General features: G+C 38.9%; 1 protein-coding gene across 1 annotated transcript in view; it reads right to left on the reverse strand.

The window, feature by feature from the left end:
- LOC140231934 (poly(A)-specific ribonuclease PARN-like) overlaps positions 1 to 15474 on the reverse strand; it is a 65258-nt gene that overhangs the window by 35713 nt on the left and 14071 nt on the right. The window contains exons 12-15 of the mRNA XM_072312081.1: positions 14441 to 14527; positions 12382 to 12457; positions 10553 to 10730; positions 3547 to 3602 (exon numbers count right to left, since the gene is read on the reverse strand). Coding sequence (XP_072168182.1) covers positions 3547 to 3602; positions 10553 to 10730; positions 12382 to 12457; positions 14441 to 14527 — 397 coding nt within the window. The remainder of the gene's footprint in view (positions 1 to 3546; positions 3603 to 10552; positions 10731 to 12381; positions 12458 to 14440; positions 14528 to 15474) is intronic.

Genomic DNA, 15474 nt, shown 5'->3' on the forward strand with positions numbered 1-15474 from the left:
TAACTGCGACCAGCAGCCCCATACGCATAGCGTAATGGGGCTTCGCATTGTAGCATTCAGGATCATGACAGATTTAGTATCGCGGGTGAATATCAACTTAAAATCCACAAAATTCTTCAATTTGAAGACTTACCAATTAAGTTGAAGTCTTGAAAACAGGCTTCGGGCAACGTTTGGTTCTGCCAATAGTCCTTTCTGTTCGAATTGAAGACTGAATGTGACTCTGTTGAGAGGACCTTGGGAGAGCTACATACACTGATTACTACGGCCAGCGCATACGCACACATCACATGCGAACAAATTTCAAATCCATGAACGGATAAGATGTTTGTGTGCGCATGCGCTGGCCGTCAATTCAGTGTAGCTCTCCCAAGGTCCTCTCGACCGAGTCACATTCAGTCATCAATTCGAACAGAAAGGGACTATTGGCAAAACCAAACGTTGCCCACAGCCTGTTTTCAATACTTCAACTTAACTGGTAAGTCTTCAAATTGAAGAAATTTTTGGATTTTAAGTTGATATTTACCCGCGATACTAAATCTGTCATGATCCTGTAAGCTACAATGCGAAGCCCCATTTAGCTATGCGTATGGGGCTGCTGGTCGCAGTTAGCTACACAGTATGCGTATGGGGCTGCACGCTGCTGGTCGCAGTTATCATGCAATAATGGTTTCGCACAATACGTGTACTACCTCGCCGCCGCCGTACGGCGGCGGCTCTGGTACGAAACCATTATTGCATGATTACTAAGACATGAGAGCACTTTGGGGCGACAAAGTCTCACAGTGTTAGTTATATGAAAGGTACTTTAACCTGAAAAAAAACTAAGACAAGGAAATTCAGGGAAACTTTTGAGGTAATCTTTGTCTGCTTTGAGTACCAATTAGCACAGAAAATCCAAGTAGCACTGTTCACACTGTCCAAAGTCCCTGGCACATAAAGGGTTAATAAAGATGGAATGATAGGCTACCAAATGAGCAAAAATGCCTGAGGACCCTCGGTGACATAGGGACTGGGTGAGATCATTTTTTGTTTGTTTGCTTGTTGATAACTTAACTATTTATGTACCACGTTCGCACACCCAGCTCGGTCAACAGTGTGCCTAAATTCGCATATTCTGCTCAAATGCACAAACCCGCCCAAACTGATCGATACAATCGCCAAATGCCACTGTAAAGCATATCTCGCGATTCCGTTCCTCTCATATATACGATGTAGCTTGCATTTTATGTAGTGATTGACTAGCAAGCGGTGTTCTTTACTCGATTTGTGTGTAAATTACAAGTTCCTGTTACTTTTTCGTGTGTGCAAAAGTCATGCCTTTACAGTAATGTAGCTACTGGTCCTTTGACAGAAAAAGACTCATAGATTTGTCATACAATTTACGTCATTTTGAAGCAAAGTTTGGCGGTCTCTGCAACTCTGCTCGCTACATGCCCAACTAACAGAAATCAATAAAAGTTATATAGATTTGAAAAACAGAATGTTTTCTCAAAGCATGATTACATTGGTGTCTCAGTATAATGTAGCACACAGGGAGTTTCCACCATGGCACATAAAGAGTTTTAAAAAACAAATCAGAAGAAAATTTCACATTCCTATGTGTAATGGGGTAAAGAAAAAATAAATGAGGAAACTCATCAAGACTACCCTTAATAAGCAGACTGTGACGAAAGGGATATGGTCATGTCATCTAGAGCGTGGAACAGAGTCCCCGGGGAATAAAAAATAAACGACACACTGCAATAATCAATCAAACCACATTATAAATAGAAATGCCCCATATCACCTCATATCCATCAATGACAAGTAAGTCATAACTTTGTAGCTTGGTTTTGTGTATGTTCTGGGTGCCAATATCAAGAGTATGAGAAAAAAAAACCCACACACATTGCTTTTTTTTCTGCAATTACTAGGAGTATTGTTTTATAGCCTTTCACAATGGTTATATGGCTGCAGGCATCCAGGATCACAGATCTATTGATAATCGACTGCAATGAAATGTTGACTTGTTGCTATTGTTGCTGTTTAGGAGGCAATAGTTTCTTGTTGTTCCTTTCAAATAGTGATCCTCAAATTGGCATTACATGAAGTAAACCTTCACCAGCAGTGCAGGAGATTGAATTATTCAGGGTGTGAAATGGACACTGTAAAATGATCAGTATTTAAAACAGTCAATATCTCAACAAATATACCCAGTTCATTTTTTCCTTTTTATTTCTTTTAGCATAGGAGTCTACACATTTAATTGGATTTTCATTCATCACTTTGGTACTTTAATGTGTTGAACAGTAAACTACCTTGTTGACTGTGATAGTGACAATATACTGCATCCACCATATTTTGCAAAGTTTTTATTTTCGGAAATGTTTGAGTCAGGTACTACTTGCAAATTTAATAACACATGAAGATTTTAACTCTAATTCTGATGTTTTAAATATATAGCAATGTGAGTGTACATGCATAGCATAATGAACATGAAGGTGAATGTGTTTAGAATTATGTTTGCTTTTGCACTAGGAGATTAATCAGACAATCCATTCAAAAGTTATGAATTTTTGAAATTTTGGAGAGAGATCACTGGATCAGAAGACTACTAAAGATCATTACATCATATCTGCAATACGATATAAAGAAAATATACAGAAAATTCTACAAAATAATCACTTCATATGAACAGTGCACATTCCTGGACTTGTTACGGACTTTAATATGTCAAGGGTTACATAATTCTCCCTACTTTCTGAAAGAGGTAAGTCTAGTGCTCTTTCATCATGCTAGAAAAGTGAAAATATTTCAAAATTTCTTTAGATGTTATTTATTTATTTTTCTATCATAACTGAGTTATGGTCAATATCAATCTTTCAGTTAATTATGAGGATTATGGAGCTCAGAAACACTACAATGAAATGTTACATAAGAAATTGAACAATATACCATTACAAGAAAGCATGAGTACTGAAAAAAAAAATCACGATCTAAAAAAAAAAGTATAAGATTGGATATAGTTTGAGATCTTCTCCCACAAGTTGTCATGAAAAGGGGTCACATACATGCATATCTCTCTCTCTCTCTCTCTCTCTCTCTCTCTCTCTATTATATACATACACACATATACACATACATATACACACACACACACACACACACACATTTGTATGTTCACATAGATGCATGTACTGTATGTCTGTATTTATAAAAAGACAGCATACATACAATGTATATTCTACACAGACGATAAAGATGTGCACTATGTGATTGTATGCAGACACAGACACACTGTAAAAGTGGACATTTTCGCAGTGTTGAAATTTTCGCGCATTTCGCACAACGAGAAACCAGCGCGAAAATAAAAGCTTGCAAATATTTTTCCTTGCTTGCCATATACTCCAGTAGTTGATGTCTTGATTATGCAGAATTAAAAATATGCCGAACTCTTCTTACCCGGCCAAGCGCGAAAAATTATTTGTGCGAAAATATCCACTTTTACGGTAAATAACTATGCTTTTAAAATTACGAGTGCAGAGAGAAGACAGAGGTACTCACAGTCTGGGCCGGCAAGATTCAGGTATGGAATGTCAGCAATCCTGTGAATAAACATCCTGTGTGAGGGAAACAAAAACAAACAAACTTTAGTATGATGGAGGACAACCAAAGATGAGGAACTTAATAGTGAAAAATTGTGATGACATCATTAGGAAAACCATGGTTTTACATACAATGGCCAAATCTGCCTCTTTACTTTGTTTTCACTGGGAAAAGTTATGCATATGTCTGCCAAATCTATCACTTTTGATCTTGTTTTTACAGGTGGGGAAAATCCATAGTAACACAATGGCCAAATTTGCCTCTTTACCTTGTTTTCATTGGGAAAAGTTATGCATTTATGTCCCATTAATATACCACACATTCCACATTTGTTATGGGAGAATTTGTTCTGTATTGAATTACACGAGTATTGAGGCTGAAGCTATAGATCACAGAAAACCTGAAAGAATGAAGAAGTGAGAACTAAAGGGCTTTTTACACTTGCAAATTTTTGCTTAATCCCGCACCAACGGTGGGGCTAAGGGGGGGCCTTAGCCCCACCGTTGGTACCAGACTTTCCTTAGCCCACTTTCCGTTTACACTTGTTTTTGCCAAAGTGGGCTAGCCCCACCGATAATCCCATACTATCTGGCCCCGCAAAAAAGCAGGGTTAGCGAGTGTAAACAGAACGAAAAAATAATCTGGGGCTAAGCGACGGAGACGAAGTCCAACCCCCCACTGACCAATCAGAAACGAGGTAATCAAGTGCTGCCAGTGCGTGCGTGTACTTGTACAGTGCACAGCGTAATCATGAATATTCATGTGGTTTGGAAAGTACGGGACTAAGAAATACGAGTGTAAAAAGGTCAGTTTTCTCCTTGGCCCAGGACAAGAGCTTAGCACGGGATTTATTGGCGAGTGTAAAAAGCTGGAAAAATTGGTACGGGACTAACGATAGTCCTGGGTCAGAGAAAGTACGGGGTTAAGAAACACAAGTGTAAAAAGGGCTATACCACATTCAAGGATTGCTTTTGTTTTTGCCTTTTTTGTTTTGTTTTGTTTTTCTTTCTTTTTTTTACTATCACGGTGTTCACTTGACACTTCTAAATGTTGGGCAGTGAAAAAAAAAAAAAATCCTGCCTTAGTCACATGGCTTGTTACCTCTGCCAAAAGAAGAGGTTATGTTTTCATGGGCATTGGTTTGTTTGTCCGTGTGCAAAGTAACTCAAAAAGTTGTGAGCGGATTTGGATGAATCTTGCAGGAAAGGTTGAGAATGACACAAGGAACAGATGATTAAATTTTGGTAGTGATCCGGGAATTTTTATGGATTTTATGGAGGATTTTTGATATTTTGGCAGGTAGGATCAAAGAACTTGGGAGTTCAGGCTGCATATTTTTGAGGTTTTCATATGCGCTTGAGAGTGCATGCTCTAGTTTCTGGTTCATGGCTAGGCACACCGCGCAGCTGGTTTTGATGACATAACAAAAGGTTTCTATGATTGGGAAATTTGGGCAATTTTCAGCATGCATACGTATGGGTAGAAATCACTGATCTCCACAGAAAAACAAAATCAGTGGTGGAAATGAGCTACTTGGCAGAGGTCTGCGCTCTCAGAGTGCTTCTCTAGTTGGTATTTCTTTAGATCCCTGGTTTAGTACTGTATAATATGAAGGACTGAAATTACAGTATAAATAAACAGTTTCTAAATATCTCTCTCTCTCGGTAGCAATGGAAATTAGAATGATATTCTATTTCTTAATACGAATGCGTTTTCCCAAACAGCACAACTTTGTTATTTCAACCTGTTTTACATGGCCACTATGGAAGCAATGAATACTTATGGGTACACAACCACGGGACCAACGCCTTTAAATGCTATGTAGATGTGTTTTAAAAGACCTAAATGTATAAAAATAAGAATGGTACAAAGTATATTTTCCCATTGATCACTGGGCAGTTCGTGTATGTTACCATCAGGCCATTATCATATCACATCTGCTTCAGATATTCACTTGAATGTATAATTGCAACAAAACTTTACCCATACTGTGTAAATACAGAAAATATACTACATTTATTGCCAGGTACAGAGACAGAGGGAAAACAATCGAACAAGAGAGGTGTTGCAAAAAGCATGTGTCACAAAAGAGGCAAAAACTCATGGACCAACAGGACCCCTATGACGGACCCAGTGTGGAAAAACCCAGCATGATAGGGAACATTAAAAAAAAAAAAAAAAAAAAAAAAAAAAAAAAAAAAAAAAAAAAAAAAAAAAAAAAAAAAATTGCGAGTTTATGCCATTGTTGGGACTTAACACTCATTGAAAAGGACACTGGAGGGTGGGAAACAAGGAATTGCCTGCTGCCAGCAAAACCTTTAGGGTTGCTGTCCCGGTGACAGTAACTGAAGGACAAAATGCTCTTTGATATGCGATAACATAAAGTGATTGGTGCAGATAGGTCTCGCACATGTAAAACGCTGCATACAATGAGCCTTCCATACATTTATCCACATCACTTTGTTGCACCAAAGATACTGTTATATCCCTCACAAATTGCTTCTCGTCCTCTGATTGGTCGAGAGCACTGTAAACTTCAAAACATAATTCTACCATACAAATCCGCGAAAGACTATACTCCCTAGGGAAAATGGTAAAAACTATACCACGCTGGTGATTTTCGCGCCTTTTTTGCTTCGCGTCGCGTCGCGAAATATTTCACGTGTAAATGAATGGGTATCGCAGCACCATTGCTTCGCGAGAGATTTCATGTACAAATGAATGGGTATCGCGGCGCCTTAGATCACTGCACTTTGCGAGAACCACAAAGCACGCATACACTCAATGCGACACGGGTTACGTTAGAGAGACTCAGAGAGACTCTTATAAAGCCCTCATTCTACCTAAAAAGAACAAAATTGTATTACGTTACAACAGAGTAGGCGATATCGTAGCTCTATAATTAGACAACAATAAGCAAGCTAGGGTTCTTCGACGTACATGTACCGTAGGCCTTTGGGGAGTTCATGCTTCGCCGTTTGAAAGTTAGTCTCGCAGTTCACTAACTCGAGCGACCCACCCAAACAAAAGATGTTGACAAACGAAACTGCAGTAGATAGTAGGCCTGCTTTAACGTTTAGCGCTAGTTAAGCCTAACGTTAGTTCTACTTGTCTAACAGTAGGCCCTATTTCCCGTAATCTCATTCCTAATAATTATTTTTTAGAGTGTCTAGCGAGTTAGTTACAGTCTATTTAACTTGTTTACTGTTTACGTTAGAACACCGTAAGAATCACACAAATTTACAGTGGCACTCGATGCTTTAATTGCTAGAATTTTTCCACTGCCTAATCTAACCTTATACGCTGTTACTGAATGCTACCCAAATTTACAATGTATACTTGCATTTTAACAGGAAATGATAGTCCATATTCATGTACAGACAGCTAGGTAGAAAGACGACAGAAAACACAATCAACTGCAGCTCACAGTCGCATCGTTGATCAGCTCGAGCACGCACAATCACCGCACTGGCAACCGAACGTACTTGTTGACAGATCGGATAGGCGTATTGCATGTATGAAGCGCGTAGTGAGTTTGCAGTTTGCGCATGTTTACCAGTACGTTGAACAGCAATGCACCGAGTACACTTCAGCGGCTGAGCGCGCAGTTGTCTCTTCATAGTACGCGTACGCGCTGCCGTGATCCTGCTGAGCTGCTTTCCCGAGCGTGAACGACTAGTCAATCTTCTTGAAAAGTAAAGCAAGATGCCCTTAAAAAAAGAGGTAAATTACAGAATACCAGCAGTCGAATGCTCTTAAATTCATTGGGAGGGATATAAAACAAATATACCAGGCCAATTTTTCAAGGCACCACTTGAAACTATGTGCCTTCGGTGACTTCAGTAGCACTATTTTCTTCGGGATTGTGCCCCTCAGAAAATAGTGCTACTGAAGTCACCTCATGCGCATAGTTTCAACCAGAGCCTCTCAGGCCTGGTATATTTGTATAATATAAACTGGGCGAAGAACTCACTACGAAATAAAGGATGACACTTCACAAGAACTAATTGCTCATGTACACTGAGGAAGGTGAAATCCTCCTTTTAAAAGAAGAAAAATAAACTTTGCTCTTCATGTGGGAACTGCACGTTTTCCTTAAAACCTGTTGAAGGCTGCTCCCCAAGTACAGTCGGGCAGGAGTCTGTGGGAAATGTATGTATAGCACAATCGGTTCATCCTCAGCAGGTTAAAATGTAGATGAAGATTTCATTGCTTTCATTACTTTCTTTGTGTGGTGAAACTGCAGTTTTCTTCGACTCTTATTGCGCTTTGTTCCCCCCATTAGGATGCAGGCTGGGGCGCTTTCTATGCCAACTTGCACGGATGTTTGGAAGCCAATTGTCCATGAATAACGATTACCTACTCCCCCATCTGTACTGCGTCACCGTGGATTCAGGCGTATTGCTATACCTGAGTGGACTTGTTAATCTAAAAAGTAGGCCAAGGTTGCATGGATTACTGAATGCTTATGAATAAAAAATTGGCAAGTGAGAACATGTGCTTGGCTCAAAACAGGTTAATGGTCCCTCTGTGACGATATAATAGAAAAACCTCCTTTCTAAATGAAATAAAATGCAATTACTGGATACCAAACATACACACACACACACACATACACACACAAAATGATTAATTTTATCTCCTGTGTACTAGATTTTTCTTTTTATCTTTTTTTTTTACATTTCTAATCTTATTTCTTTTCTCAATCATATGGTCTGAATAGATATCGACGTTCCATATTTCCTTGTACAGTGCACTCCCATTATAACCAACACGGTCATATCGAAATTCCAGTTACAACGAAATAAAAATTCACGCCGCAACATTATCCACTCATTGCTTATCATTGTTTATTTGTTCAGTTATAACAAATTTCAATATAATGAAAGAAAAATGCCGGTCCCAAGGACTTCCTTAAGGCCCGGTCCCACTGGCCGATGGACACAAAACGTATGCAGAAAGGACACAGCGGACGAGCAAAATTTCGGGGATGGCTCCATCCGCTTTCATCCACTCCAAAAATTGACAAAATTGAAGAAAATCTGCGAAAACAGAACGGAAAACGAATGGACGTGGGTAGTATGCAGCAGGGATGTTAAACGGATGTTCATCGGAAGCCTAGCGGATGAAAGCGGATGGAAGTGGATGACAGTTCCGAAGGGGTTACCGGGGATAATTGCAAAGCGGACGTATAGCGGAAAGAGCGGATGCAGAGCGGATGAAGCGGATGCATCATGTACGCCTAGCGGAAACAAACGCTTTGTCTGTTTTAAATACTTTATATACGAAATGCATACGCTTACATTCTTTCTATTTCCGTGCTATTAACGATGTATAGACGTTCCACGTAGGATATCTTTCCTCACTCTTTCCGTTTTAAGCTGCAGCGGATGTTAGTTGCGAGGATGCCCAGAGGATGCAGAGAGGATACAGCGGACGTTTAACGGATGATAACGGACATACAACATTTGCTGCTCGTATATGTCGCGGATTTACATCGTACACGGCGGAAAGTTCATCCGTTCTAAAAGTTTTAAGCAGCATAAAACTTTTTGCGCGGATGAAATCGGCATGGACGAATGCTCGATGGATAGAGCGTATGAAACACGTATTCGATGAGAACACAGCGGATGCGTAGCGTTTTCCAACGGATGGCAAGATCTTTTTTACGTTTTACATCCTCTTTGCATCCATAAGTGCAGTGGGACCTGGCCCACATAACAGGAGTCCACTGTATCTGATTTTAACCTGGGACCTACAGCTAACATAACATTTATTTTATACAATTCCTATGTTCTGTCACATTTGACATATTGTAACTCTATCTGGGGGAATACATACTCTTCCCATTTGCAAAAGCTGATAGTTTTACAGAAAAAGGCAATACTTATTTGCACTGGCTCTGCATATCAAGCACCCACATCTGAATTATTCAAATCATTAAAAACTTTTGAAGTTAATAGATGTAAATAAGATGCAAATTGCTTCGTTGATGCAACGTTATCATTCAAAAACTCTTCCTCCGTATTTTATGAAAGTGTTTGTGATAAATGCTGATGTTCACACTTATTATACTAGATCATGTTATCAGTTTCACCAATGGTCTTTTTTAAGTGATAAGTCTAAATATTCACTACAGTATACTGGACCTGTATTGTGGAATTATTTGAATGTGAATTATGTTTTTAATCTACAATTCAATAATATTTTTACAAAACAGTATAAAAAGATTCTTCTGAGTTCATACTGATGTTCTGTGTTAAAGTATTGGTTTTAAATTTTGTGATATATTTATGTATTTTGACTATTTCATTTTTTTCTTTTTTGCCAGTTCCAATTTGTTTCTTTACACTATAAAGTATGTACAGTCTTACAGCCCATATAAAGGCTTTTTTATGTACATTCCATTTTTCATCATTACATCTATTGTATACTTTGTGCTGAATTGCATAGTACATGTATCAATACTTTGTGTCATTATTGTTTTGATTTGTACGTTATGTATAAATGTGGGGGGGGGGTTTCCTTGTCGAATGATGAAAATAAATCAAATGAAAATGAAAAATGAAAACATGTATTGTTTATCAAATTCATGGAACCTTTACATCATGGTGTGAGATTCCTTCCTGACTAATGTTACTCTTATAGATGGAGATGCATCACATACCTTATATACATGAAAAAAAAAAATTAATCAACACAACAACCATGAAATCATATATCTGTGATCAGTGGTCCTTTCACGAAACTTCATAAGATACACTTATGAGACTTCATGAAATGGATTTTACTTCTCTTTGAAAGTCTCTCAGAGGTACATATGAGCGACTTCGGCCATTACAAAATCTAAGTACAGACTTTTATGTGATGACTTCATGAAACAGACACCTTTTGCCAGATATTTTTTTATACAATTTTCCTTGATTTGATAAAAAGAGACGGACAGACTGGACACTGCTCTTACTTGTTCAGAAACGGCTCTATGAGATTGGAGGTTGGGGACACCCTGGGTTTGGGCGGGGTCAAGAACGTCCCCAGATAGTTGGCCATGGTGGCAAAGCACACCCCGGTCACGTAGGCGTCGTAGGCCGCCTCGTGGAACTTCTCGCTGGCCGTGTAGTCCGGGAAGTGGGAGGGTATCGCTGTGAATTCAGAAGATGGCAACGTGCATGTCAGCCAGCATTCACACCCAAATGTACTGTATACGGCATATATTTCACACGTACAATATTTCACGAATTGGAGTTTGAAAGACAATTTTACTAGTGGATGAATTTTCAATTAAGAACCAAAATGATGAAATGAGAAAGAAGTATCATCGTATGTGTTGTTTGAAGGTTTGCATGGTGAAGTAAATGAGGGAGAAAGATTTGCGGTGACACCATGTGTATGTAGTCCTTAACCGGATCGTTGTTTGGCAGAAGAGCCTAGAAAGAAGAGAATTGAAGAGGGAAGCGACATATGGGGGTTGTAAGGAGGGCAAAAAGTGAAGAGTGGGGGACAGTAATGGGCTAGAAGTTGAAGTTGCACTAGTGGAGACGGTAGAGAAAGGAACAGAGAGAGTGGTAAGGAAGAATAGAGTGAGAATCAAGTAAGATGTTCGGACATCGTTAGAAGGAGAAAGATGAAATAGGGATGAAAGGGAAGAGGAAGAGGGAGGAGTTGAATGTTGGAAAATCATGGAGATAGGAGAGAGAAGTGAAGATTCATGAAACCAAGAGAAGAACAAAGTCGGCAAACAATGTGGACTATGGAAGTATCATCTTATTTCAGTAGAAAAGTTTTTGATTATTTGCCATGGAGACAATACTTACAGCATTTGTGTTATGGCTGGCAATATTTTTGTGAGTTGTCAATTTTCCACACAGTTCAGTTGACTTGCAAAATTTGCAGAAATGAAATTTTAGCAAAATATGCTGTGTGTATACAGAGCATATTCAAAGTCTTTCAAACATATGCATGTGTAGGCAAGTCTATATGCCTTTGCATGATGCATGTAATTTTATGGAAATTTGGGCAGAAAAAGAGCGCATGGGGAAGAAAATATATTTGATTTAAATACAAATGGCTTCAAAAACCTGGAGACCTTGCAAGATTTCTGGAAATTCATCGATTATGTGCAAAATAGAGCTCCAACAGTTTATACCAAGCTTACGCAAATATGAAAACCGCATGTGATGGTAATTGCAGGAAGGAAAAGAACATAATAGTGCTGAGGAAATAAACAGCAGGCACTCTAACCACTGACAAACACGTCTTCCTTCTCTGGGTAGATAAAACAAACTCACGTTCATCTGAGTCACAGCAAACTGCACAAAATATCAACATTTCTGGCTTGGTAGAGCTGAACAGATACTTAGCTGCTATAAAACCAGTCACTCGGAACTTATTGACACAAATCGATGCCTCTCTCAAGAGAGTTGTGCTCATTTGAGTTCTCATCTTCTATATTAGGTTGCCTCAGCGAGTATATAGAGTGTATAATATTATGGAATAGACAGTGAATATACTGGAGTATTCTGAATATGATCGCAGATAAAATGTTTTAATACATTGCATTTCATCAGTACGTCACTCTAATCACATAATCATACATGTAGTTATATATAGAATACATATGAGAGTGAATATATTCTGAACATGACTGCAGATGAAACGCTTAATGCATATCATTTCATCACTATGCCACTACATCAGAGTGAATTATTTCAAGTTCAGCTTGAACATCGATTGCAAAGGAAGAAGCAATAGAGGATCAACCTGTCAATAAAGATGTTGAAAGCATCCACTTACCGATATTTGGTTTCTTGAACGGCTCCTCTTGGCATTTGTTCAGCAGATCTGAGAGTGCATGCATCGTGAACAGCTCCTGAGAGACGGGAAAAGGTAATAGAATATACTGTACTCTGCACTGCCACTTTTCTCCGAGTGGGTTTACACACCAAGTTTGGGTTGGTTTTATGAGATATACTACAATCACAGAAGCAGACTGGTTGAAGTCTCGTCAAAACCAGTCTTGAAATACAAAATTTATGAAATCTAATAAAGTTGGGTGATGTTTTGTTTGTTTGTTTGTTCTTATTTTCCATCTGTACAAGACAGGACAGCCAGCTAACCTATATTCAGTTGCACAATCATAGTGCTGCCGCTCTTCCATGGAAACAGGTTGTATGAATTGTGCATATGTGACCTTGCACAACAAAACCAACAAAAAGTTGCCAGACATGGATTTTTAGTTTAGATCAGATTTTGAAAGAACAGACTCTAAGCTTTAAAATGATATATAACTCAATCCATATGGACTCTTCTAACCTATCTAAATATTGGAAAGAAGGTACACACTCTGTGTAAGTGTGAACTGAGAAAAGAGGCTCTGAAGAACAGGGTCTATTCAAGCGCTTAATCTTTACCAAGCCGCATGAGCTGTGCAATGAATGGAACAAATAACAGGATAACCACCAGAGGAACAACAATGAAGAAATTATCAGATTAAGCTGAAATTTTGCCTGTTTGATTAGCACATTCTGTTAATGATCAATGCCAACTTTCAAAGCAGTAGCATCATCCCTTCTAAAGTTATTGGAGTTGAAAGTGATGAGCATGGACAGGGTTCTTAAGAAATGAAAAGAGGACTCATTGAGAAACACCTAATCACATTATTCTACTAGAATATGCATTTGACTAAAACACCAGGAATATGCACCTTTAACCAGGGTGTGGTATTGGCACTCTACACATTGAGAAGACACCATAGACACCAACAATGACTTTGCTTGGCTTTCCCATAGCCGTTGGTTCCCTATTACCTGCCTTACAGTGTATTTCAGTAAGTACGTGTATTCACACTGCTGCACGCAACAGAGATTACGATGGTGCCCAGACAGTTACTCCACCGTGAGAGGGTTTAAATTCCATCACGAAAATAGATAAGAACATAAAGTGACTTTCAAACTGGGGGGGGGGGGGGGGCAGGAGGCTCTTTTGGGGAGATCTTTTCACATGAACATGGAGATATGGCAAAAAATTGTGGATCAACAATGGCCCACATAACAATGCATGGGGAACATTAATACACATGTATGTGTTACAATCCATGGAGTGCTGTGCTTTCCACGCTATACACAAAAGGGTCGGGTTGCATCGCTAACACAAGCTTGCAAATAATGACTTCATGCATGAAGTAATGGTGTCCATGGCAACTTGTCATACCAATTTTGCTTTTGAATGCATAGCACATACTATTTTTTGTTTATCCGAGACCAATGATGGAAAATGATGGAAAGGGGGATTGGATCGAGAATAGTCTCAACTCAAAGCCAGAAAGGGGTAGACCCTTCTTTCCTAACCTCCCCCTCCCCCCCCCCCCCCCACACACACACACACACAAATACTGGTGTCTACACTCAATTCATTATCACAGTTGGTAAAAATAGTGGTCTTATGTGTAGTTCTACATTTTCATATTTGAACATTTGAATATTCTAACTTACACATTTGCCAAAAATACTTGTCTAATTTGTAGCTCCACATTCTAATATTTAAACATCTGAACATTTTGGCCAACAGTTTTGGCACAAATAGCTGTTTCATGTTTAGGCTTTTATTTCAACTTTGGGTCTTTGAATGAGACTATGATACACACTAGTACTTTATAGAGTGACACGACATTGCTCTTGTGACAATTGCTCCGGTCTATGTTGTGAAAAAGTTTTAGGTTCAGTTTGATGTGAGAATTAGGATTAGGGTCGGGGGCGTGTTTGTGGGTAGAATTTATGTTTGGCGTAGAGTGCTTCTATTTCATGGGAGCAATCGTTGTGGGAACAAATATCATGGAACCACTGGATACACCTACCTTGAACGGCTGTGTGTTGGCCATCACTTTGGTGTCTAGTAGCCTCGAGAAGACACAGCCAACCATGGCCTTGAACTCTGATAGATCCTGCACCAAATGTGACAATACCACGACACAAAACATTGTCACTGTGGCAAAATATGGTTGCCTGTTGTACCACAATTTTAAAAGAATATCCACAAAAGTAGGAGAAAAAGTAATGCAATTCATAGATTATGGTAGAAGACTTGGAGTTAGAAGAGGTACAGAACACTAAATCAGAGTTGGGCTTTGACCACTTACAAATCGAGCAAAACTCCAAACAAAAACAAATTAATTTTCAATTGAAAAAACAAAATCATTAAAAAGTCTGGTCTAACAATGTAATTCCTCCAATATATGCAAATTGAGTTTAATAGACAGAACAATATCACATTTTATTTCTTTCGTGACAGACTCTCAGTGGACGGACAGTACGACAGACAAAATATTGTACATTTGATTGCTTGATGTTTCCTGCTGTTCAACATAATACAAATCTATTCTGAACAAACACAGGGACAAAATTAAGGATGAAAGTGATACGCGCATCTGGCAGAGTTCTTGTGAAATTCATTGTATTTAGAGTGGTTACAAACAAGACAAATCATTATTGCGATGACCATTAAAATGATGATTGTAATTCGAATTAGAATAATCAGGCCATGCACAAGGTACCTCGGAAACCATATGATTTGAATGTGAATTCTTGAAAGTGGGCGTGGCCTTATCCTCTGTGCCATGTCAATCAAAAGTTTCAAGGAGGTGTGGCCTAATCCCCCGTGCCACATCGATCAAAAGTTTGAGTTCCAGAGGGCAGTGGCAGCTATGCATTAAATCCCTGTGCAAACTAAAGTTTACTACATGTTTTATATCAGGTCAATCAATGGAAGATCACGAAAGCTCTGCCTCCCGAATCATGTTTTAGAAGTCAAGGCTAGACGTGAGAATCCGCACTGTGATTTGCATGATTTCAGTGTTTTGTTCTTTTTTACTAGAAATCCCCTCCACGGTAG

The sequence above is a fragment of the Diadema setosum genome, chromosome 8 (genome assembly GCF_964275005.1).
Source record: "Diadema setosum chromosome 8, eeDiaSeto1, whole genome shotgun sequence".
Taxonomy (NCBI): domain Eukaryota; kingdom Metazoa; phylum Echinodermata; class Echinoidea; order Diadematoida; family Diadematidae; genus Diadema; species Diadema setosum.